Source organism: Solanum lycopersicum, chromosome 7 (genome assembly GCF_036512215.1).
Source record: "Solanum lycopersicum chromosome 7, SLM_r2.1".
Lineage (NCBI taxonomy): Eukaryota > Viridiplantae > Streptophyta > Magnoliopsida > Solanales > Solanaceae > Solanum > Solanum lycopersicum.
In genome coordinates, this window is record NC_090806.1 from 63,503,930 (window position 1) to 63,531,746 (window position 27,817).

Consider the following 27,817-nt stretch of genomic DNA (forward strand, 5'->3'; position numbering starts at 1 on the left):
CTTATAAGTAGTTTAGTAGTATTTGAGTAAAACAACTTTTGTAAACCTAATTTTAATCTGAAATAATATATATAAGCCAAAAATCACAAAGTTAAAATTCTAACTTATGACATATTATAATAATTAAGTCTAAGTTATATGTACATCCAAGCAAACTCTTACACTAATATTAATGAATTGATGTGTTTACATTTTCAAAAAATACAAATCAGTGCTATTATAATAAAAAAAAAAAGCAATTAATTTTATTTTAAAATTTTTTAACTGACTTATTAATTTTAAAATTATAATAAATAATTTGTGATAAGCAAAGAACATAATTTTGAAAAAACAAAATAAAATTTATCGACAATACATGTGATGAGAAGGTACAATTTGAAAGTGACAAAAACAACGAAAAGTCCTCGTAGGGCTCACATATTGAAAAAGTTTAAATAAGATATGAACGGAATAAAGCAAAAGTAGAAGGGTTGTTTTGTCCATAAAAAAAAAGTACAAATCCTATACCGTCGAGTACAATTACCTTAAAGCACAAACTCTATGAACTATATAAAAAAAAATAACTATGTAAGCAGGCATGATAACGAAGACGTGTTTTCTTGCTTATGTAATAAATTAGTGATATATGATTTCGTATCGAGCACGGACCCAATATTTTAGTTGATAAGATATATTATATGAATGAGTTTATATTTGTTACGATATATGATGGATTCTCTATTATTTTGTTCGTTCAATTATCAAGAAATGATAAGTGCTTGTGCGAAAAATTATCATACAATTTTTACTTTTTCAAGTGTAACAGTTTATTCTCAGCTGTCAATTATGAAAAAATAATTGAGGCGTCTGCATCACGAAAGGCATATGTAATGTCTGTTTAAGTTTGTTTAAATTCAAACACTCAAAAAATTTCAATAATGTTGAATAATTATTTACAATTTTTAAATTAATTAAGATATTAAATAAATAATTTATTTAATTTTTATTTAATATTTAATTAATAATTATTAGATTTATTTTAACATAATTTAATTTTTTTTAATTATGATCATTTTCATTATGATTTATTAATTTGCAATATTTATTTTATACTATTTCATTATTATTTTTTGTTGAATATTTTAGTGTCATCATTCATCTCATATTTTGTGTTATTTTCTAAGAAATACCTTAGGTAGTTATATTTTGATTGGAACAAAGGAATATTTGGAGCACAACTTAATTATATTTGTACGAATACTTTGCCGGAAAACTCCAAAAATCTGGGGAAAAAAATTGAGGTTTATTAGTTTGTTTTGATATATATAATAATAATTTCGATATAAATCGTTTGGTTTGATATTCGAAAAATCGAAACCAACCTTAAAAAATTCGAGATTAAAAAACTCGAAAAAAATCAAAACTTGATAATTTAATTTGCTTTATAAATTGAAAAATTCAATAGAAACAACTTTATTTGATATTTAAAAATTTTTAATTAACCAACCTACTTACATATATTTTCTTTTCTCGAAGTAGATTTTTTTTTTCCGAAGTTAACAAATACACGAACACTTCAAATATATATACCACGTGAATCCGATTCTATTCATAGTTATCCACACGAAATATTGTTTAGTACGTTATTAAGTTGGGTTGATTATTTGAAGATTCTATCAAGTATTGCTACTATATATAGACTATAGTATTAGTGTGACATCAAAATGAAGCTATACATGCCGCATCATCAGGATAAGTTTTGCCACCTCAATTTTTGTTCCTCACTGCTTGTAAATCGTGTAATTAATTAATAAGGAAAATTTCATAAATGGCAAACATAATTTATTAAATAATATTATATAGGTGTGGTTTACATAATTACATTTTATGGGTATAGTTTAGTTTGTTATGTATCTTTTAATTTGTAAAAAAATATTTTTTTATTTTTAATTTATTTAATATTTTACTTATTCATTGAATGGTAACAATATCGCTAAATAAGGTAACAAACATTTACACAATCCCATTATTTAAGCTAACCATTCAAAATCAAATATTTTCTCAATTTTATTTAAAAATAAGTTGTATGAAACACTTAGACGTTAATGATTTTATTTATATATATATATATACACACACACATTGATTATATTGTATATATTTGAGAAATTGTAAATAATTTTTTATACAATTTCATGTGTAATTTATTATGTATTATTCATCATAAATATGAAAATTGTATATATGACAATTATGTTTGTTTTTTAAAATAAAAGTGTGTTGTATTTGTTCTTAATTATTTTCTGTAGTTTATTTGTATACAATATTTTATTATGTTCATTTTTTTATAGTATATATGTATGGATTTGTATAATATACAATAATTTGGTATATGAATCATATTTGTATATGTACATATGTAATTTCATGTTTTTAAAAAAAAATTAATGATCAAAATGATTGTATAATATTCGTTTGTCAATTGTATATATGGTAAACTTGAAATATGTTTGTGTATTTAGTGTGTAATGTTTATATATACAATATTTTATCATGTTCATAATTTTTTTTATATATCGACAAAGTTGTATAATGTACTATAATTTTATATATGTATTATACAATGATTAACAAATTTCTTTTATACAAATATTTGTATACAAATAACAATTATCTCATAATACTTTGTATATATTACCTTAATACACAACCCACTATATACATAACTTTAGTAATTTGTATATAAATTACACAACCTGATGTTCTTCAGATTTGTCTAGTTCTGTCCAGTTTTGATGAGATAGATCCGATCTCGTCTGAATTTATGTTTGACTTTTCTCTTGCTTCAACCTTCAACTATAATGCCGCTAGATTTCGCGTTGTTGATGACTTTCTGAATTGTAATTGGGTCATTTTTTTCTTGAATCTCTATTCAAGATATTGTTCAACTTGAACTTTTTTAGGTTTTGTCATATACCCTACATTGACCCCAAAATCCTGAAATAACTCAATTGAAAACGAAGGTGGATTATCAACAATATTGACATGTAATGACATACCTATGCTAATACTCATATATGGAGATGAATTCTTTATTCTCATTTTGAAGAACTTTAAACTGAAAAGAAAGAAAGAATTTTTTTAAAAAAATATATGAAAAAAACTAAGAAAAATAATACATATATAATTGTGTTGATGAAGAAATTTTTTAAAAAAAAATTGGATTAATGAAAGTAAGACAACAGGGATATGGTGAAATTTTCCAAAATTCAAAATTCAAAATAGGAGTGGAGGAGTGATTTTAGAAGAAAGATATAGAATGAGTGTAGGAGAGATAAAATTGATTTGATAAAATTATATATAAAAAGATAACTTTTTGTTTCATGGTTGGATATACAAAGAGATGGTGGGTCCCATTAATTATGGCAAAAAAATGAAACTATAGTTATTGAGTCAATAAATTAAAATATACCCTTATTGACTAATTACTTAGGAATGTTTGTCATTCCACGTAATTTTCCCTTAATAGGAATTATCAAAAAATGAAATAGGAAATAGTCAATTTTTGAAACTTAAAGCAATTGTTCGAGGAGAGGTTATTAGAAAGGATATAAGATATTTTATTAGAAAGGATATGAGATATCTGTAACTTATTAAAAAGTACGTATAAATTAATTTAATAACATTATAAGTTTAATCAAATACACAAATATTATGATCATGATCATGGTCTATATAAACAATTGTGTCGTCAAACACTTCCAAGAAAATCAAATCGAGTGTGTATAATTGGAAAGTTGTATAATATAATTTGTATAACTTTTGTATAATATATCTGTACAACTATTTAAAGTTTAAATGTTTGTGTTTGTATAAATTCATTATTTTGAGTTTATACAAATATAACTCACTTATTTAAACATATATGGAAATTATACAAACGAGATAACTTAAACTGTAACTACAACTAGTAAATATGCAAACTATAGCTATACATAGCATAATTGAGTAGTAGGTATTTGCGAAAATATGTAAATAGAAAATATATTGTAGGTTTGTCTAGTGTCATGTTTGACCAATCTTGGGCTGGGCTGGGCATAGGTTATTGGTTTATTTGGTCTTGGGCTGGGTTAACTAACTTTTGGTCTACAGTGATGTTATTGGGCCCAGTTGTTTTAGGGCCCAATAGCTGTTGAGGCCCATTCGTTGTTGGGCCCAATAGTTGAGGCCCAATATCTGAAGGTTGACAGACAGATATGGGCTTTTTTTCTGGAAAAACACACTGCTGAGGGTGCCCCGTTGAAGGCCCAGTTTTCTCTATCAATCTAATGCCATGAGCTTCATCTTGAGATTGGGCCTGTATTTCCTCCCTAAATGAAGAGTACAAATTTTTGTTTTTATTATTATTTTTTTTAAAAAAACTCCTAATAAAAACGTTACAGATAATGAAAAGATTTTCATGGAAGTTGCTCGAATGGTAAACAATCAATATACTAAGGATGTAAGTTTAAGTCACCAAAGAATCAAAAAGGATTGAAATTTTTTTTTATGTTCATATATATAATATATGTTGAATCTTCTTACTGAATATTTTTACTCGCTTATTGATATCTAGTGAATAATACTTTTTATTTGCATTTACTTGTCACTTTTAACGTATAAAAATATTTGATTTTTTTCTTAACATTAATTACTTATTTTCTAAATTATTTTTCAAAAGATAATATTAAACATCAATTAATACAAATATTATCATAAAATAATTATATCATTTTTTCTAAGGATCGTTAAATTAAAAGTAGATAAAGTAAAAATAAAGTAAATGTGAAGATCCTGAAATGACATGATATTCACTGTGTATACTGTTCAAATAATAAAAATATTAAATTTCATGCAAGATACACGAACTTCTGAAAGTACATAAACCACAAGGGACGGAGTTTCAAGTTTGTTTACGATTACGAATTTAACATTTTCACGCTTCATATTAATGTATCTTGCGCATCAGATTAGTGTATCATGTATAAAATATACATTAGATCAGTGTATATAAAATTTATTGTATCTTACCTAACGAATAATGTATTCGCGCTTGTATTATTGTATCAGTTTGAGAGATATTTGTAATTATAAATTTACAAGGAACAAATAGTAATTTTACCTTAAAAGTATGTGATTTTTGTCCTCTACCCTATGTTAAATATATATATTGATTTTAATCTCTAAGTCTTGAAAAATAATTTGAAAAATAAGTTTTAAAAGTATTTTTAAAAAAAATTATAATCTACAGTAGATAAGTTAGATAAATAGAAGTGAACGAAAGAACTACTTCCTATCTAGTTTCTACAACATTCTTACTTATCCAACTTAGAAATCTAGAGATAAGCTTATCACTTATTATTTATCTTTGTTATTTACTATGAAATTTTTAAAAATATTATGAAGTACATCGAATTAATATTAGATAAGTAAAAATAGATAAAAATATTCATCTGAGGGAAAAAGTAATTTGAAGAAATTTACTGGCTTTTGGAGTATTTTGATTTCCAATATTTTTCAATCTCATCAGCATTTCTTCCTGGGATTCTTCCAGCAATTAATGACCACCTAATTAAAATTACACCATGACAATTTTATATTAAACCTTAAATAATTAATACACAAAATTCAAGAATTTTTTTAAAAAAATATTAAACGTACCTCTCTCTAACCAAGCTGAACATTTTAGCAATGAGCATTTCTTCATCTTCTGAAAATTCAAGTTTAGAGGTTTCTTCGTTGGTAGTCTCTAATGCAACCACTCGGGTCGAATCTATAATGAATTCACGTGAACTCAATAACTTTTATTTAGACTTATAAATATATTAAGAAAATTATTAACAAAATTGAATATTTAATTGTGAACTTATAAGTAGTGTAATATATTAACTTGATGTATAAAAATACATAAATTTTAAATTCTAAATTCCGACTAACTAACTTATTATTAAAAAAAATGATTTCATAAATGAACATGTATTTTGGAAGTAGCCAAAAGGATAAATATTTGTTTACTTATGGCATTATTAGAGTATATGGTTAGACGCAGATAATCATATCATAATGTTCTCCAAATTCCTTTAAGGAATATATTTATAAGCAAATATAAAAGTATCCGTTCATTTTTACTCGTTACTTTTTAACATGAAAAAAAGACAAATATTTTATTTCATGTTTACCCTTAGCTCATTAGTTATTTATTTCTCAAATCTTCTTTCAAAACATAATATCAAATATCAATTAATATGTACTGTAGGACCCTTATATCAAAAGAAATTTTTGGTAAGGAGCATGAGATGTCCAAAATAGATCAATAAAAGTGAACGAAAAGAATAATTAAAAGCTCTTGCGATAAAATAAAAAAGAATTGTTAATTACCAGGTGAGACCACTGAGGCATTATCTGATGTGCTTGATCTATTCCAATCTGCCATCAAGAGAAATAAAACTTTAATTAAATGAATTGGAGTACTAATTAAGGAAGAGTATATGTGGAGAACAAAGATTTGAATGTGGTCTATATATATACATAGAAAATTTTATTACTACTATATGATTAAAAAAAAAAGGATTCTAAAAAGAAGGGGTGGTTCTGATTTGAGTGAATAAAATAAAAAAAAGACAAACATATGAAGAATGGTAGATGACAGTGAAGTGTGTGGTGGTCCAATAAATTGAGGTAGGTGGATACTCAAATATCGACTGGTTAGTTGGAAATTATTTGCCTAACATTTTCACCAAACAACGAAGTGTTACTACTCCTCAATATTAGAACTATTTTTATTTTAATTATGAATTGTACGATACAAATTCTTCTTTCGTGTCATGTTTTATTTTTCGAGAGTGAAACTGTGAAATTTTGGTGAATACGATTTTGAAGTATTTTTTTTATCATAGTTTCAAGTATCTTGAATTTATAATAGAAGGAAATGGAGATATTGACGATGATATTATATATCGTATTGGTGCATGTGAATGAAGTGAAAGGTTGCATCCGGAGTCTTGTATGACAAAAATGTACCATTGAAATTTCAAGGTAAGTTTCTATAAGTTGGTAGTTAGACAAACTTTGTTGTATAAGGCGGAGTGATGGCTACTCATGTTCAGAAGATGCATGTCGAGTTAATGAGGATGTTGAGAATATTCTAAATAAGATGAGAGTGGCTCCGTAGTCCGTGGTGGACAAGATGATAGAATTAAGATTAAAATGATTTGAACATGTGAAGAGAATATGCGCAGATGCCCCAGTGAAGAGGTGCGAGAAGTTAGTTATGGTATGTACGAGGAGAGGTATAAGTAGGCCAAAGAAGTAAGTGGATACTCAAATATCGATTGGTTAGTTGGAAATTATTTTCAACATTTTTACCAAACAACGAAGTGTTACTACTCCTCAATACTAGAAGTATTTTTATTTTAATTATTAATCGTGCTAAGCAAATGCTTCTTTTGTTTCAAATTAGTATGTCATGTTTTATTTTTTGAGAGTGAAACTATGTATGTTTGATAAACATGATTTCAAAATATTTTTTCATTATAGTTTCAAGTATATTGGATTTTCAATCGAGGAAAATGGAGATATTGACGATGATATCACACATCGTATTGGTGCACGACTGTACGTGAATGAAGTGGAAGGTTGCATCCGGAGTCTTACTTGATAAAATGTACCATTGAAACTTTGAAGGTAAGTTTTTTATTAAGTGATAGTTAGATAGATTTTGTTGTATCAAGCGCAATGTTAGCTTGTCAAGAACTTTCATGTTCAGATATACATGTTGAGTCAATGAGAATGTTGAGGCGATGAGGATGTTTAGAAAATTTATACCTTTACAAATTTATACCTTTGTAAAGAAGAGATGTACAGACGCTCCAGGGAGCAGGTGCAAGAAGTTGATTATGGTATTGTACTAGAAGATTTAGATGTAGGCAAAGAAGTATTGAGAAAAAGTGATCAGACTGGATATTGCAAAACTTCAGGTTATCCGCGAGGATAGATAATTTTATATATAAAGGTATGAAGGACGTCTATTATAATAAACAGTGGAGTGTTTTCTTATTTTTGAGGGTTTGGGCTCATTGGTGTTTGTCATTGTACTATAGTTCTTTCTTTGGATCATATCTATTATCTTTAATTGTTTACTGTATTTTAATTATCACACTATTTTGTTGTTTTTGTTCCTTTCTTGTAGGATTTCCACTACTTCCTTTTTTAGTTGCTATGTTTTCTTATTCTTGAATGTTGAAGCAATGTTTTTTCAGAAACAATTTATCTACTTCTACGAATCATGACAAGTACTACATACACTTTATCTTCTCTATATTTCATTTGCGGGATTCCTCTGAACATATTGTTATTAATGTTGACTTGAGAAAAAAATTATAATTTATAATAATTTTTGTATCAATTGAATTTTAAATTATGGAAAAGAATTAGTTAAATTAATTTTTTAAAAAATAAATATGAAAACTGATATGAAACGGAAGGACGAATTGCTAGTTAACAGACATACATATGCCCTTTGTTTAAGGTAATTCATCTTGGCTTTATTAGTGTTAAATCACATTTGTGAACCTTTGAAAATCTGTACTAGAGGAAGCTCATTTTTCTTGATTTGCTTCCTCATTAAAATTGTCTATACACTTCAACATAATTGGACAAGATGGATTTTACAAAGGTATAAATTTCGTCTTGTTTTTTACTATATGTGAAATTTAGTAAGAAAAAAAATTGTATCATAAGAGATAATTGTCTTACATTATTATATCTCTATGTATAATGAGTTATTATTCGCTATTCACATCTATAAATTCCTAATATTAATTTATGTATGGTATTAAACTATTAATACGATCCTAGTGTTAACTATAGGAGTATTTATATATTTTACTGAAAGAAATTAAAAAAAAATTAAACTACGTAAAATTGAACCAAAATACCAAAAATATCTCTATTACTAATATTTTAGTTTAAAACTACCTCTATTAGTGTTAATGATTCAAAATATTTTCCCCAAAAAATAATTAGTATCTCTTTTTCTTTTTAACCGTATTTACACTCTTAATCAACATTAACTAGATTGGACATGTCCTTAATTAATTAAACGGTGGCAACTAATTTCTGATCCTAATCGAATATATCAAAGAAAATATTATTGACCAATAAAGAAAACACCACTCTTAGATCTATTGTGTATTACTTTATAATTTATATTTGTTTCTAATTCGAAAGATAAAGAGATTTCTTGAAAAACTAATTTTGTTTTAGTTTGTAATTAAAAAACTTAAAATTTGTATTGATCGATAAAGCTACTTACACGAAGATTGTTCATCACTTCAGTAACCAAAAGAAGAAAACAAAAATAAGAAGACAGAATAGATTATAACCCTCTAAATTTGTCGAGTATTATTTAATTTGGTGCACATATAAACTTTTTAGTCATAGTAGTTTTTCTTTTTCTTTTAAAGATGTAAATTTGTTTTTGGTAATAAAGTACTTACTTAATTGACTAATGAACATATTAAAACTGAATGAAATTTCAACATTTTATCACCCTATTCGGGCTAATACATGCAGACTTTATCATTTTACAGATTAGATTGAGCTAGTCCATTTTTGGTGTAGGCCAAAAAACGGTCGACCCAATCCACAATTACGTGGACTATAAGCTTGCCGGACCAGTTTGTTTTTAAAAAAATTATATATTTTTTTAGAATTGTTAAATTAAATTATAAATTTTAATTTAACAATATTATCATAAATATCAATAAAATAATATTACATGATGTTAATGTTACTACTCGTTAATCAAATCCACAAATAAAATTATTTTCATAATTTTTATTATGTTTTTTTAAAAGTAAGAGTAGAAATATCTAAATAGAAATATTAACCTAATTGTTTTGAGTTTGAATTCTCTTTAATTTTAAATATTAATATTATTTTTATTGGCCCACGGGTTGGGTTCTATCGATATTTTTCAAGCCCCTTAAATGAACAGGCTTACTTAGGTCGGGCTAAAAACCCCTGTTCTTAAATGGACTCTAAAAATCTTAGTACAACCTTATTAAATCCCACATTAGACCAGATCGGCCCAACATGTTGATGACTCTATCTTTAACAACTTCGTAAACCATATTAAAATGGGCAACTTTCACATATAGCAAACAAAAAATTCATATTTGTATGCTATAACAAAGTTTGCATAATTGCGCTCCATAGCAAACATAAAACTGTATAATTCGCTGGCCTAAATTGTATAATTCGCTGGCCTATTTCGCTGCAATTGTATAATTCGCTATCCAATTTCATTGCAATTGTATAATGTACAATTGTATAATTCACTGCCTATTTCGCTGCAATATTTTTATAAAATTTGCTTTGCATACAATTGAATCGAATTAAAATGTATGTATATTGCATAATTATAAGTGTATAGCAAGAAGATATATGTTTTCTCTCGCTTTATACAAAAACAGAAACACAATATATACACGTCTGTTGTATAAAGCTAGAGAAAATTGTATTTCACTGCAATTGTATAATTCGTAATTGTATAATTCGTTGACCTTTTTCTCTGCAATATTTGTATAAAATTTGCATTTGTCTACAATTGAATTAGAGTAAAATGTTTGTATATTGCATTAATTAAATGTATAACACGAAGATATATGTTTTTGCATGTGTATATACAATTTTCTCTCGCTTTATACAAAACAGAAACAGAAATTATACACTTCTGTGTATAAAGCGAGAGAGGCGAGAATGGGAGAGTGGTGAGCGAGACTTTCAGGAGAGAGGTGCCTCGTAAATTTTGGCTAACATTTGCTATGGAGCACAATTAAATCAAACCCTAGATACTGCATTTGTTTTAGGTTATTAGTTTGCTATTATATATAATTTTCCCTACTAAAATTGAATTTGATAGGGAAAGGGTATCACGTTTTAAAAAAACGAAAGAGAGAAAAAAAAATAAAAAATAGAGAGGATAGATTGGATTCCTTTTCCCATTGGGAGATGGCTTATCACTATTTGGATTAAAATTTGAGTTAAGTTTTGTGCGGTGAAAATACGTAATAAATCTATATTATTAGGTTACATTACACGTGTTAAAATAAATAAAATTTGGTAACTTAAAAATAAAGTAAAATTTATTTTAAGTTTCTTAAAATAGAATAGCAAGTGACAAATCAACTAGGACTATAAGTAGAATACTAAATAACTCGAAATAGGCTTTAATTAGATTAAAACATTTAAATCCTTCACAAATTAGGTTTAGGATCGCAATATCTATAAATTATATCTTGATACACCATTAAGTCTTTCATTCTTTTGTGAGATAAAAATTAATTGAGCTATTAGCATTATGGAGATTTTCGATTACAAAGAGTCCAAATTGCATTACTCCTTTGCGTATCCCAAAAGAAAATTTAGAATTTTCAATAGTCCTTCTACGTTTGAATTAGTCGAAATTCAATTAATTTGCAAAATTGAACATCTTTGGCATGATGTTTCTGGTAAACAAATCAAACGTGAACGTCCACAAATCTCAAAACGTTTCACTATGAAATTTCAAGATTTCAAGAATCCAGAAAAGACTCGTCAAGTCTTACATGACCAACTAAGAAGTTGTAAATTTCCACTCTTCGAATGCAAATCAATCGTTGATGAGTTGATTGAATTGTCACATAAATATCGTAATCGTTCTATGGTTGTTGGTGATCGTCGCGTGTTGAAACTTGGTGTTAGGTTTGATATGTCTCATATATACAAGCAAATATATGAGAAATATGATAGTAATATCATAGCAAGTACTCTTTCAAGTATAAATTGTGAAATATGTGAAGAAGGTATATATGGAGGATCATCAATTATAAAGATGTGCAAACATATATTTCACTTCAATTGCATGAAAAGTTGGTTAGATAGGAATATTGGTTGCCCTACATGTAGTCATGATAGGACGGAATATCTAGATTTTATTAGTTTCTAAGTTTTTTAATTTCATATTAATATTTTTCAATTTTTATTATATCTTTTTGAAGTTTCAATATGTGTTCCACTGGTTCATGTCTACCCTAACGGAGAAGTGTTTTTAACGAAGATCCCTCCACTTATATTTTTAAGGCTCGAATTCAAAACTAGATTGCTGATTGAGTGATAGTAACTCAACTAAGTGATATCAATAAATTAGACTAATAATGAAGTGTAGAAGAGATAAAGTAACGTACAATAACGTATAAAATAATCTAGGCTTCTTCAAGTAAATCCTCCATTTGGCTATTCGTAGCATATAAGTGGACTGATTGCAAATGGCAAATGATAGCACTTCAAGGCCTTTATATTTCTTGTGTGGGTTCTACATATGTTGTAAGTGCTAGGCGAAGAATATTAAAGAGCGATTGTCGATTCTATTTATTCCATCACAATCTATATAATTATTCTAATTTTATATTACTATCGATCATGCTATCTTTTATTTAATTGGTTTTAATTTCATATTGCTATCACATAAATTAAAAAATAGTAGGTACAACTAATATGTACTATGATACACTTATTCCAAGAACAAAGCTTCCATGGGTATATACAATTGCCAAAAGGAAGAATTTAATTTTATTAGGAATCGATATTCGATAGTTTTCAATATTTTTTTAGTTGAAATTTTAATGCAAGCTCATGTCATATAAATTAAAATAACAGGAGTATGTAACAACTCACAGATTACATTATAATTTTTTGTCTCAATGTTCTTCTCTACTAACAGACCCTTTAAAAACATAAACAAAATCTCCATTTTCAACACCATGCCAACGAAGACTAGAGTTATCCCTCATAATCCTTTGTTTATGAATAAAAATATATTCATCCATAGAAAGAATTTTTCGATCTAATAATAGTTGTCTCAAATTATTTACCGTGCCCAAATCACTCATTTCAATTGGAATTTTTGCTGAATTAAGCAAACTAGATGATGTCTGAACCACTAAGCTAATTCCTCTTGAAGGTGTCTCAGTGACCATACGTGACATAGTCTTTAAAAAAACAATAATTTCTGAAAATTCTTGAACCCCATATTCGATTAAGCTTTGATATTCATCATTTAATTCGTTTCCAGAAAAGAAAAGAGACATTCTTCTTATCGGGGTTCCATCGATTATGTGGATTTTTTCTTTTAGGCTTTGGACAGTTTCGGTTCTGTCGATATCTATGTTTAATTTTCTTGATGACATTTTGACTATAATTTGGAATTTTGTAGAAAAAAAAATATTATTTTGTTGTAAGGATGTTTCTCCAATAATATTTTGGATGGTTAATTGGATTTTTGTACCTTGTGTTATTATTGGATAATCTTGAATGTTGAATCCATCCAATAACTCAAACCCCAAAAATGAAAGAGTTTGTGAAGACATTGGTACACCTAGGAAGTTTTGTATTTTTTGTTTTGTTTGGAGAATTGGTTCTTGAGGGTTTATTTCCATGGAAAATTCATAACCATCCATAACAATGGTGATATGCATTATACAAAATATGATTTGTTAAATATGAAGTGATATTGGCAACAAAAAGATAAGTTAAGAAAATAGAGAAGGCAAACTATGAAATAATTATGAAATAGTATGCATCATGAAGAAATTGGATGAAATATAAAACAAAAAATCACGTAGAAAGAATGACATTCAGTCTGTCTCAATTTATGTGATATAATTTGACTTTTAAAAAAAAATGAGATTAAGACTTTGCAACTACCCTTAAAGTAAAGGAAAAATACGCGAATTGACAAGCATTGCTAGTGTATTATTTAATACAATTATAGTTTCATATAATTATGAATCGCAGCTACAATTTTGATGAAATTTTCTTTGAGGAATCTCATGTATCTGTATTTGTGTACGATATTTATGTATAAGAGTTATTATGTTTCATTTATTAGCTACTAATGAAATTTCCTCTAAATTAAATGAACTTTTAACTAGAAGAGTACACATTTCTTGGATTTTTTTATACTATTATTGAACATGTATCAAATAACAAAATTTATCATTCTTTTAAAAATAAATTAAAAAAAAAAACGTGTCACATAAATAAAGAGAGTATTAATACTTTTTTTTTTTTTTTTGCAATTTGACATGCAAAATTTACCAAGACGGTAGGTGAGTCCATGCACCCTTAACATGAATGTTCCACAAACATTTCCTGACTTGTCAAATTGCAAGAAGTAATCATGTTATTAGAACATGGTTTTGACCACTATTTAGTTAAATTTTCAAAGGTGATTTAGATGAGACATCACCATATGTTAAGAGTAAATGGAAGGATATATAGAATACTACATATGTCACTAGTTATTTTTTTTTCTTGATTATTTGTTTAGCAAATGAATCTTTTCCTGTTTCTCTTACAATTTGTCATCATTTTAGAAATGTTATAGTATAAATGTTATAGTATAGTACAAATATTAGGGGGAATTTTTTTAAAATGTTAATATTTTATTTTCTCCGTTTCATTATACGTGGTAGTTTTTGAATTTTGAAATTCAAACAAGTCTAATTTTGACCGTAAATTTTTTATAGATCTTTTAAACATTTTGAATTACCAATTGTTGTGACTTATAGTACTTTTTACATAGTTTACAAATATATAAATTTCAGTTCAAAAGATTGAAGATTTCATGTGCAAATTCCCGCTCAAACTTAAATTGTTTTGAATCTCGAAAAACGAAAAGTGTCACATAAATTGAGACAGAGGTAGTAGCATTTGAAAATCCCTTAACGTTATATCCAAGCCCAACTTACAATATTCTTACCATATTTACTAAATTTCCCTATAGTTTGATACATTTAATGTCACTAACTAATAATTTCATATAAGATTTTAAGTGAGATACACTTAGATACATGTTTTATGCTACCATATACACTGAAATAAGAAGAGAGGCGAGCTAGAATAGGATGTGAGTGAAATTTATCTTTGTATCTTAGATATAATCACACCAGATGCATACATATACATGTATCCAGTGTGTATTTAGTATGATTCACATGTATTTGAGATATCAAATACGTATAGAGGAGAATGGCAGGCGAGATAGAAGGGAGGGGAATGAGATATGTCTACGTACTTAAGATACATGTAAATCCACTTTTGAATACAATATATCTAGAATAAATTACACCTAATTTTGATCCACGTAAACGATTCATCCATTTGTCGTCCAACTTGGGAGTGAAAGAGAGGATCAGATGAAACTTTTGAGGGGTCAATTAACTAGGAAAAGAATATAGGAGAGCAAGTAAAATTATATAAGTTGATAAAACGTCAAAATTGAAACAATAATTAATTTGTTAACCAAAGGCCCCAGAGTAACAGCCAAAAAGGGTTAGCACATCAAGATTTTGATGGTGGAACGGTCATAATCGAAAAGATTTGTTCTTTAATTTTACCTAATTTTAGTATAAAAATTAATCCAATTGCGTTGACCAGTTCTTTTATAATATACTATACTTGAGTGTGTCACTTAGAAATTATTATTATATTTTTATATAAGCATGATAATTAAAATGATTAATGTAGCACAAATTAGTTTAAAGAGTGCATGAATTGGGGGATCACATTGGTGGCATTGAATATGAGAATTTAAGAAGGAAAAATAAATAGATTTAGGGATATATATATAATATACTATTTTTTCGATTCTATTTTATGTGATATTATTTGGCTTAGAACGATTTTTGATTATAATTTTTTTTAGAATGATTTTTTAAAAAGAAAAAATATCAAATAAAATGAGACGGATAGGGTGATACTTGTGCTTTTCTTTTTGCAATAATTCTATGCTTTATCCTGTTAATATATTGTAGTGACATAGAAGTCCAAATATATATTACGCCCCAGGTAATTTGTAGACAAATATTTCTAAAAGCAAATAATTCAAGTACTCTTGACAATAATGTCAAATCAAAACGTATAAAAGTTAATTTGGGGAACTTTATTTTTATAATAGAAAATGGAAAATAAGATAAAAAATATTAAAAGTTTTCCTTACCTTTGAAGAGTAACATTCTATATGTTGGTTTGCAATTATTGAGATGTAATGAATATGCATGATGTTGATAGCAAAATGATTTAGTAAGTATTTAAATTAAAACATGTTTGATCAAGTATTGGATATCAAAAAGGAATAAGTCAAAAAAGTGTGAGATCAAAATTTTAGGACTATACTGAAATAATTTTTGACAACATAATATTTAATTGTCATTAAACATATTTTTTTTTAAAAAATGATTAATATTCTTTGTAAATCTATTGAGACCTTAAATTTAATAACAATTAATTAGTATTCGATGAAAATTTTAACACTATTTATTAATGAAAATATTTAATGCTGCTAAACACTCTTTATACTATTGTGATGAGTAAGAAAACAAGTAGATTCTCCTTATAATTAGAAGCAAAAATTGTTTTCCAAGAGTTGCAAATATAGCTTTTCCCTCTAGACAAATTTCTAGCCTAATAAAAAAAAAGATATATCAAAAGGATCTTTGAAGTATCGTAGGTAAAAAGAAATAGGATCAAAATCGATTTTCTTTTAATTTTTTAAATCAATCTTGTCCGTTGATTTTGTCATTATTTTTTAAGTAGTGCCTTGATCTAGTAACAACTAATTTAGAGGGACATGACTAAAAAAAAGTAAAAATTAATTATATTAGTGGTGTTTGTTCCCTAATAAAGAAGCTAATTAGACAGCCTGTAAATAAAACACCACAACAGTTGGTTGAGACAAGATGGATAAAGAAAAAGTGAAATATATACTTGTAATTATGACTTTATTAATTATTATAATTAATCATTAAATATATTACTTTAAAGATGATCTCTGACGTACGTCTTTTAATATCCATGCACATTCTTATATTCTCCCCCCATAAAGATAAAGCCAAATAGAGATTATTGATCTAATTAAACTTTAATCAAAAGAATAATCATAGTAGCTATTACTATTAATGAGAAATTAAAAAGAAATATACAACTTATCATTAATTTATAATTCTTATTATTTCAAAAGTATGTTCTTTTATAGCTAGTTGTCATTTCTGATATTCGAAGCAATTGAATTTTTAAGTTCTTTTTAAAATTTCATTTTTCCCCCACAAATGACAAGACATTGATTGGATACTAGTAGTTTTTTTTTTTTTTTTGCTTTTCAAAGTAATTCAATAAAATAAAATTAAGAAAATATAAAAAAGGATATCAACAAGCTTGCAAACTATATATGGAAGATTGAAGAAACTATATGGTAAATAATTTTTTCGGAGACAACCCCATATTTCGAGGAACATCAAGACTTTGGATACGTTCGAAAAATATTTTAATATTTTATTTTACTTTATTAAATAAAGTTTCAAAAGAAATAATATATTTCCTTAAAAAATAAATTTTCTTAAAATAACTAATTAACAAATATTACACTAATTGTGTCTTTCATGCCCTTTTATATACTTCATCTTCACTCCATCTTTGTAGCCACCATCCTCATCACCCCTATATTCCCTATTCTCATCTTTGATAATATTTTATTCATCTAGATATTTTTATACATACTTTATTCGTCTAGATATTTTTAGATATAATGGTGATTCAAGTACATTAATAGTCTAAAGTTAAAATTATTATTGAACTTTTAATATGATATTTTATAAATTTTATTAAAATTAATTAATAAATTATATTTTTGAGATATATTCTAGATGAATCAAATCTAACTATCCTTTCCTTTTATATGAAAATATTACAATTTCTATACATATTACTCAAAAATATTATAATTATTACCTCTTACCTATTATTACTAAAATAAAAAAAATTAAGACCTCAACTTTGAGGGCTAACAGACAGCCTTTTTTATTTTTTTAAGCATGTAGAGCCAGCCTGATTTCAAATTTCAATTATATATCCTACCGACAAGCCATCACCACTATCTCTTAGAATATGATTTTATATATGAAAGAAACAATAATTGTAACACAATGTAAATTGTTATTTTCTCTCATATTTTAATTTGTAGATGCAATATTATAATAATTTATTTAAATACTATTTTTTTTATGTAGTAATAAGGACGAAGGGAAGATAAAAAGTACTTTTTGATAAAAAGAAGGCAGTGGAGGACCTACTTTGGTTCAAGGTATCGTCCCTTCGTTGAAAAATTATATTGTATATAGTGATTAAATTTTCATTTTATAAATATAAACATATAAATTGGCACTTCTTAAAACAAGTTGAAGGCCTAATCTATTGATTAGGGACTTACAAACACAAAATGAGATCATTTATTCAAGCCCTGCTTGCCTATTTATATTGTAGATGAAACTTTTGTTGGAATGCCACTTGTGAACTCAATAATTTTAAGACTAGAAGCATTAATTTATATATAAAAGAATTATTAAAATTGTAAGTAATAAATAGTAGGTCTAAATTCGTAATTTTAAAAATATATTGATTTGAATACAAAAATTTTTAAAGATTGCACCCATGAAATTCAAATTATGAATCTGTCTTTAATTTGTAAAATTTGTTTTTCCTAATTCTACTATGAAAGTCATTTTTTTATTTTTAACCAACTTAATTATTATTCTAAATAAAATATTTTTCAAAATTTTAATCAATTAGACATGACATTTTTTTTATCCCTTTTCTCTAGCCTTTAATCTATTCTTTCTTTCAAGCAAAGTGTTGGGAATTATTTTCTAGAGATATACTAATATACAGACGCATATACATATATCCCTTATGAGAAAATGGTCATAGATAAAATTTCGTAGCTAAACAGTAAAAATCTCATGCTAATTCATTTAATTATGAATTAACAATAGATTATATCAAAATTCAATTAGCTAAGAGGTACTTAATGATGAATTAGCTAAAAATTATCAATAAATTTTTTAACTTAATTTAAATTTTCTAGTAATGATACTTAAAAGACAGACATACTTGACAACTAAGCAAACCAGAAATTTCAACATACATTGTACGGACCATGTCCGAAATCTAAAGGTAAAAATAATTGTCAAAATTTTTAAAAGGATATATCAATTTCTTTTTAATTAAAAGGATAAAATTGTTGATTTATCTGCGATTTTGTCTAAACTTTTTTCCCTTTAACAAAAATATGGCTGCCCATGCAGCGTTTTCATAAAAAAAAAAATTAAATCACTGCCCTTGCAGCATTTTCATAAAAAAAATTATTTTTTAAAAAATCTAGGCAATGATTTTAGAGGGGATTTTTTTTAGGAGGACAGGAGTTCTTGTGGAACCTTTTTTTCTTCTTTTTTAAAAATTTGGTGCCTTGGCAACTAGGCAGCTATTTTAGTTAATTAACTATTTTTTAAAAAAATATTGCTACCATTTTATTTTTTAAAATCGTATTAAATGTTAGAAATTTTTTTAAAAATAAATTTTATGATTTAAAAATAATAAGTGGCGGTGATTTTTTTTTAAAAAAAAAATTTCACCAAAATTGCTACTTGGCAGCGATTTTTTTGTTAAAAAAATCAGCTATTTTCCTGAAGAAAAAAGATTCACAAAAATCCTTCCATTCCTTTATATATATATATATATATATATATATATATATATATGTATTGCAATTGCAGCATTTTTAAAAAATAAAATAATTTAGATTTTTTTCAAAAAAAAATCATTAAGTGAAATCTTTGTTAATAATTGTAATGTAATTTCTATTTTGACAAAATAAAATAAAAATTAACAATATTTAATTCAATTAAAAAAAAATTGGCAGAAAATTTTTAAAAAAATTACTTTAATAGATGTCTTATTTTAAAAAAGGTTGAACAAAAAAAAATGTACAGAAATCGCTGTGTTAGCGATTTTCAAAAAAAAAAACTCCTATTAAGATCGCTACCTACACAAGTTTTTTTTTTATAAAAACGCAGCAGCGATTTTAACTTTTTTTAAAAAAATAAATCCGCAAAAATATGAAGCGATTTTCTTTTATAAAATAGAAAAAAGATATGAATAAAATCGTTGATAAATCAGCGATTCGAAAACAAACAAAATTGCTACATAAGTAGCGATTTTACCCTTTTGGTTAAAAAAAGAAATTAATGTATCCATTTAGAATTTTTTACAATTTCTTTTGCCCTTTAGGCTTCGCACTCATGTTATTATAACCAAAATTGAGGAACAAACTCGTCTCTTTTTTTTTTTACCTCAAGTAGAATAGAGTAGTACGATCTTGGCTTTTCAAATAAACAAAGAATAAACTTTACTTTCTTATTGAGAAATCATCTGAATTTTATAGATTCTGAATGTACTATAAAAATTGTTAGATCGTTTTGATTATTGAGTGTGTAATTAATTAAAAGAAGTTAAAGTAGCGAGGTTTTAACCATCGAAAGCGGCAGAGCTAGGGTAAATAATACTAACACTTTGTTTGGATCATTGTTACCCATTGTTTCATAATGTATTGTATTGTATAATATTTTATTGTACTGTATTGTATGGTAGATACAATATTTGGTTAGATTGTATTGTTTGTTATTGTTTAGTAACATTTTAATTGTTTGATTTTATTGTATCGTACTAAATTTACTTAAATATCCTTAATTATTTTAGAATAGGAGGTTTGACTAGATTTAAATAACTAAGATAAAAGGTAAAATAGTATTTTAAAATATTATGTAAAGATATAATTAAAAAAAAATATTAAGTAACCATGGGACAAATTCCAAACACAGTGTAAAGGGGATTCATTTGAATGGTGAATCTCCTTGAGTTCTTTATGTATATATTTTTTTGAGTATGCTTGAATGAACTTATTCAAGTTGTTTTTAATTCAAAATAATTTTAATACTTTTTATTATTTTGTGTAGGATAAAATTTTTTAAACACTTACTTAAAGTCTAAAGCGTAAATCAAAACTTCTAACTTATTTTTTTTGCTTTTAAATCATAAGTTATAAGTTCATTTAAACAAATTCTCTTTTATCTTTTGACATATAAATCATCGGTTATAAGTCTATCAAACTAATTTTGGATAAACAAAAGAATATGCCAAAAACCTATACGTGAGCTGTTAGAATCGTAATGGTAGCAGGTATTAACATTTTTAATTATTGAAATAACGTGTTCCACTTTTTAAAAATAAAATAACTTGTACCTCTTTTTTTAAAAAAATACTAACTTGTGTGCCTCGCATGCATGTACAATCATAAACATCAATATCTATTTAGGAGCAGGTCTACCAAATTGTGTAAATTAAATAGATTTTTAAAAAAAGGAGCAAATAAGAATTTTTGTATCTAAAATAATTGAGTCAACATGAATATGGAACATAAATCATACAGAATGAGTCCAATTAGAAAGAGTCTAAAATTAAACCATTATATATTGTTATTAAAAGTTCATATTTAAATAAAATAATCACATGTTAGTTACTAGCTTGATTAGCAAGCCCACTAGGTTCCCTATAAATTCACTATTATGCTAATAGACTTGATATGTGTGTAAGTACAAAAACACATCAAAGAAAAACAAAAGTTTCTTTGAGACAAAGCAAATAACAAATGGCTTCATTTAGCTATTTGATGAGTGTTTTGGTATTATGTGTAATCATAGGTTATACAAATGCTCAATTAGAGCTTAATTTCTATGCTAAAAGCTGTCCAAAAGCTGAGAAAATTATTAAAGATTTTGTTCAGCAACAAGTTCCTAAGGCTCCAAATACTGCAGCAGCCATACTCAGAATGCATTTCCATGATTGCTTTGTCAGGGTAAGTAATGCATTATTGCTGCTTTCGTTTCAATTTACGTGACTCACTTTTCTTTTTAGTAGTTCAGTGTCTTATCTGACATGTTTAATACTATAAAACTCACAAGTTATTTTTGTTTTCTTGAACTTCATGTCCAGTCAAACTAACACGGATAAAATATAGCAGGGGAGTGTGATTTTTGCCCTATTCTGCAGACAGAGTGATTCTTTGTATTTGATTTGATCTTTGCAGGGTTGTGATGGATCTGTACTTCTCAATTTCACTTCGACTAACGGAAATCAAACTGAAAAACTAGCTAATCCTAATTTGACATTGAGAGGTTTCTCATTCATTGATGCTGTTAAAAGATTAGTTGAAGCTGAATGTCCGGGAGTTGTTTCTTGTGCTGATATTGTCGCGTTGGTTGCTAGAGATGCAGTTGTGGCTACAGTAAGTAAATCAAATTGACGAAATTTTTTAATAAACATGGCTGGGGGTTTAAGAGATCTGAAGAAAGCACGTCAAGTTTAGAGGTATTCTGCTTTTATGTATCTAATTGTCTCTGTGTTTCGGGTCATAGGGAGGTCCTTTTTGGAATGTGCCAACTGGTAGAAGAGATGGAACGATATCAAATGTGTCAGAAGCCAATGCTGATATCCCAGCACCAACTAGTAACTTTACTAGACTACAACAATCCTTCGCGAAGAAAGGTCTTGATCTGAATGACCTGGTCCTTCTATCAGGTACGAGTTTAAGTTGTACATACTGACAATTTATACTATGGTAAAGTTACTAAATAATAGTAGTATTTTCTTATAGGTGCCCATACTATTGGAGTGTCTCGTTGCTCATCATTTTCAGAGCGTCTATACAATTTCACCGGGGTTGTAGGTACACAAGATCCATCTCTAGACAGTGAATATGCGGATAATCTCAAGTCAAGAAAATGCAGATCAATCAATGACAATACTACTATAGTAGAAATGGATCCAGGTAGTTTCAAGACATTTGATCTCAGCTACTTCAAGCTTTTGCTCAAAAGGAGAGGTCTGTTCCAATCCGATGCAGCATTGACAACACGTACCTCAACGAAATCGTTTATCGAGCAGCTTGTAGATGGACCACTCAACGAATTTTTCGATGAATTTGCTAAATCGATGGAGAAAATGGGAAGAGTTGAAGTTAAGACAGGGAGTGCTGGTGAAATCAGGAAGCATTGTGCATTTGTGAATAGTTAAAATTGAAGTTTTAATTAATGATTTTGTGTTTTGTATTTATGATTTATGTGTACTGTTGACTGTTGAGTTAATTGTTTGGTGTAATATGTATCATGTACTTTTTTATATTTATTTCAATTGTAATTTTGCAGTTTGTTGGTGTTTTGTAGCAATAAAAGTGATGTGATGAAGAGCATTTCCAAAAAATTGAAAAAAAAAAGGGATCTTTTCCTAACTGGGTATTGTCTTTATGTTATCTTCTTTATGCTTTAGATTGTTTATGTTATAAAATAAAGCAAACAAAAGTTTAAAATTCTTGTGAACTTTGTACTAGTTTGTTCTACTTGAGATTCTTGGAAGATTTAGAAAAATATCAACGAAAAAAATTTATTCATACCGGGTGTTTATATCAAATTAATTCAATTTTCATTATTATGTCATTCTATGAAGTAAAACACATATTACTTTGATTAAAATTAAGTAAAATAAATAATAAATTTAAACAAATTACATATAATACTGTTTTTTTTCTCTTGAAATTAAAGTAAGAAAAATGTATCAAAATAAGCCATGAATACATGTTCTTTTACTAGCTTAATTGAAGTAGTCCTAGAAACAAGGAAGACTTTGAAAATATTCTCCAATGTTTTATTTTAAAGAAATTAATGTTTCTTACTTATTTTCTGGTATTCGTAAAAAATATTATCTTAAAAGTATTTATATATAATCTAACAACATACTACGCGGGCGAAATGAGATGGACACTGAGGATTTGTGTGTGGTGGGGTACTGGGGTTTTGAGGACGTTGGGCGGGTGAAGAGAAAACAATTAATTTGGAAGGTAAATTATGAAACTTGTTCCTTTAATTTTATTAGGACTTTTTTTTTTTTTTGCATTTTGGAAGAAATTATTTTTGAAGGAAAAAAAAATTCCAATAGATTTTGACCATATGAGAAAATTAAGTGTGTTTTCTTCTCCACCAAACACACTAGCTAGGAAGGTGACAAAATGGTAAGCAACACACGCACACATGCACTCGATTAACCATCATATATAATATCTCCTCCAAATCCAATATGTTAAAATGACTTGAATTTATTTTAATCCATTAACATATTATATACTCTGTCAGTTTTGATTAGTTTGTTCTAATTTTTTGTTAGTCTGATTAAAAATGTCAAATTTTAAGAGCAAATTATTAATTTCAAATTTTTAAATATAAAATTAAAAACAGATAAATAGATTAAAACACAAGAGTATTATTCTTTATTCTTTTTTATAATATTATCACAAATTGATATGGAAGCTAAGTGGCATTATCCATGACAAATGGGTCAAACTTTAACTTTCTCGTTCTATTTTTACTTGTCCAATATTGCTTAAGATGAAATAAATAAAATGAGATGTATCAATGGAATAAGAATTAATTAATAATTAAGTGATAAATTTTATTTAATTTTAATGAATATCTATTTTTAATATCAAACGAGTGAGTATTGATTTTCTCTTAAAAGAAAGAATTGAATGGCCGCCACGGCCTGCTTAGAAATGAAATGAAGTAAGCATTTGAATGGAGGACTGGGCTTGGCTGGAAAGGAATACACTGTTAAAATTCCAATGATGAATTCTAAAGCCCATAAGCTGACTCGAAAGAATCTATCTTTTTCTATTTAGATCGAAATCGATTCGACGATCTTTTTGACTATATATGTAAATAAATAATAGTTATAGTTCAACTATTTTTCTAAATTTCAATGTGAAATATTTCGTTTTTGAAAAAGGTTTTTTTAAAAAAAAAAAATAAACAAGACGGCGAGACCCAAGGGGCCATATGTATTATATTAAGGGAAAATTGTATATAATAACAAATTATTAATTCAAATTAGATGCTATAAATATACTTTGATTTAATTGTACCCCTTTAACAAACTATTACTATTATCGCCTCTCCTTGGTGGAATTTCACTCACCACTCTTGTTTGATGGTAGTCTCGCTCGCCTCTCTCGCTTTTATACAAACTAGTTTCTGAAACGTGCGTTGCACGTTTACTTCATAAGGATGAATAAAATGATAAATAATTTTTGGTTTAAAAGATAAAATAAAGTAGCAAAAACAAAAATGGAGGCTCACTATCTTATGATTAACTTTCTTAAAATGTCTTTTTTGTCTCATAAAAATGTTGAAATTAAATTAATATTTATACATTTCAAGAAGATAAAATGTTTGACATTAATTAGTAAAAGATGAAATTCTCCTTCTCATTAAGTAGAAGACAATTAAGTAATTCAAATTTATAAATAAAAAACTTATTAGAAGGAAATAACTAAGATTTAAAGTGCAATGATTGATATTTAAATTATGTAACTATACAAATAAATATTAATACTTAATTAAATAAATCAGATTTTAATTTAATGGAGAGTCAAAATGACAATATTAGTATTCTTACAATTAAAAGTTTGTTAAAATATATTTTAAATTTTTTTGTTAAAAAAATAATTGGAGCAATATTTGGTCAAAGGATAGAAGATCTTCTAACTTCTTAAGCATTTTGGTGTATCATTTTTTTGACTTTGGGATTTGAATCTCATGATAATTTTAATGAAAATTGTCGAAAAACTATAGATTTTATCCACAAGCACATGTAAGAATGATTCTTTACAAATATTTAAAATTTAAAATGCATAAACGTAATTATTAATAATTTGAAATTAGAAAATCTTGTAGGCATTAATTGTTTTGCATGTCTTATACACTATTTTTATGATTGTGTTTGTCTCATTTTCTAAAGCAAAAAACACACCCTTCAATCAAATATATTCTTAAAACAAAATTACAAATACTAAGATAAAGTATCATATATAGGAGCAAGTTTAGCATAATGCAACCAACGAAAAATAGAAAAATTCTAAGACAATCTTTTTTCTGTTTTTTCTTGATAATGCAAATTGAAACAAAGTTTTAGTAATAAACATTCAATTTTTGACCATAAAAAATTAAAATATTTGGAAGACAAGTTAATGGAAGTGATATTTAACTACATAAATGGCGGGGTCTTACCATAGTTCCAATCTCGACAAATAAGTAAAAAAACAAAATACATCAAGCTTCGATACTTTAGTAGAATCATACTATTCCTTGTAATCTTGACATAAATTTCTTGCCTTGAAATTTTCTTCACTTGATTAAAGCTTCTCTAGTCTTCCACACACAAAAATTGTATCACATATAAATCTTCCTATAAAAATAATGTTAAAAGATTGTATTTATAGGAAAAAATATAGCTTTGGAATATGAAGATTCACTTACAAAGTTGAAAGGTCAAGTGTTACAAAAATTTAAGACAAATATTAATTAAGAACATAAATTAATTTAGAAGATAAATCATATACATGTATCTATTTAAAGGGTAAATAATTCAAAAAAATAAATTAAATTAGATATTTTAATTAAGAATTATTCTAAAGAAGTGCAAAAGTCATTAACATTTTCATTAAAATAATGTAACTTAACATTTAAATTAAATAGTTAAATATTTTTATAATATTTTAATTTATAATAAGGGTAAAATGGTAATTCAACTTTTAACTTTTTTTTGTTCCCTCTTATAATAATATATGATAAATATTTTTATAATATTTTAATTTATAATAAGGGTAAAATGGTAATTCAACTTTTAACTTTTTTTGTTCCCTCTTATAATAATATATGATACAAATGTGTAAAATGCATTTGTGTTTGTATAAAGCGAGATAAGATTGAATATATATATATATATTGTTTTATCGAAAAAAAGGTTGATTTTCGAAAAGAGTTTGTTTTTTAGACTTTAGGGAGTCGCCACTTAATTTTTAAGAAAAATCAAGAAAACTTCGTTTCTAAACAACTTAAACAGAAAAATTGTTTTGAAACATTTTAAGGGTTCGGGATTCCTATTAGTATCTTAGGAAGGTGTTAGGCACCTAAAACACTCCGTTAAATACGGTTTTCCAACGACTAACTTATTGACTATTTTTAAAGGGCTAGCGAATTTTTTAAAGTTAGATTTCTCAAATCTTAAACAAACTTAATAAAACATTATTGCTTTAAAAAAACCATTTGAAGTTAACTTTTTTAAACTTTTTAATTCTAAGCCAACTCGTGAGTTTGAAACGTCATCGCTTTAAAGCCTCAATTTTTAGTTTTGAGTTTGATAAACCAAAAGACGTTCGATGGAGTTTGGAGTTTCCTAACCCTAACTAATGACAATCAAGCAGCCATATAAACGAATAGTAAAGAGAGAGAGAGAGATTTTGGTTCCAAATTCGGATTCTGTTCGCCTTGACCAAATTTTGGACCCACCTGCTTTTGGGTTTTGACCCATTTTGTACCTGTCCTAGTCTAAACGTATAAGACGAAAGAAAATAAAAATGACAAGGGGGCTTATGCCCATTACAAATAAAATACAAAATATATATAAAAAAAAATAAAAGAAGTCTTCTAGTCCTCTTTTGGATTTCTTCGATCTTCATGGCATTTCGAATTTTGCCCGTTGTCTTGACTCGATAAGATTTTGAACCTTTACGGCTCAACGAGGATGTGTGAGATGGAAATCAAGTCCATGGGGGCTCGCGAATAATTTCATATGCAATAAAATGACAAATGGATTAGTATTTACCGAACAAGGAGATAACTCATTAAGGCGAGCTGTTAATGTCAAAAATGTGACATTCTCAAAACTTATCCATGAAATAAAATACGACACACCAAGGAAAATAATATTCAAGAAAACACATATAGTTTGGAGTGAAACTTAGCTAAATGCGTCAATTAGC

At 26.7% G+C, this 27,817-nt stretch overlaps 3 protein-coding genes across 3 annotated transcripts; 1 reads left to right on the forward strand and 2 right to left on the reverse strand.

The window, feature by feature from the left end:
* Positions 1-3,825: 3,825 nt before the first annotated feature.
* ATV (MYB-like transcription factor ATV) lies at positions 3,826-6,535 on the reverse strand. Its single transcript, NM_001365378.1, has 4 exons — positions 6,397-6,535; positions 5,680-5,791; positions 5,503-5,586; positions 3,826-4,349 (listed from the first exon to the last, which is right to left on the reverse strand). Exons 1-4 carry the CDS (start codon positions 6,449-6,451, stop codon positions 4,082-4,084), a joined length of 519 nt encoding a protein of 172 aa, NP_001352307.1. The 5' UTR covers positions 6,452-6,535; the 3' UTR covers positions 3,826-4,081.
* Positions 6,536-9,468: 2,933 nt separating this feature from the next.
* LOC101248694 (polyubiquitin) lies at positions 9,469-13,630 on the reverse strand. Its single transcript, XM_069287515.1, has one exon. It carries the CDS (start codon positions 13,533-13,535, stop codon positions 12,759-12,761), a length of 777 nt encoding a protein of 258 aa, XP_069143616.1. The 5' UTR covers positions 13,536-13,630; the 3' UTR covers positions 9,469-12,758.
* A 7,959-nt stretch (positions 13,631-21,589) lies between these two features.
* Positions 21,590-23,211, forward strand: LOC101250523 (peroxidase 3). Its single transcript, NM_001302921.2, is given in 4 exon segments — positions 21,590-21,805; positions 22,037-22,234; positions 22,365-22,527; positions 22,604-23,211. Coding segments are annotated over 4 exon segments (987 nt in total). The 5' UTR covers positions 21,590-21,598; the 3' UTR covers positions 23,023-23,211.
* Positions 23,212-27,817: the final 4,606 nt, after the last annotated feature.

What these genes read in the sequence shown, in the direction of transcription:
- LOC101248694 (XM_069287515.1), bottom strand. Translation starts at nt 13,535, where the DNA reads ATGCATATCACCATTGTTATGGATGGTTATGAATTTTCCATGGAAATA.
- ATV (NM_001365378.1), bottom strand. Translation starts at nt 6,451, where the DNA reads ATGGCAGATTGGAATAGATCAAGCACATCAGATAATGCCTCAGTGGTC. An exon ending in TGCCTCAGTGGTCTCACCTG is followed by an intron (nt 5,792 to 6,396) that starts GTAATTAACAAT and finishes AATTCATTATAG; the next exon opens with ATTCGACCCGAGTGGTTGCA. An exon ending in TTCAGCTTGGTTAGAGAGAG is followed by an intron (nt 5,587 to 5,679) that starts GTACGTTTAATA and finishes AATTTTAATTAG; the next exon opens with GTGGTCATTAATTGCTGGAA.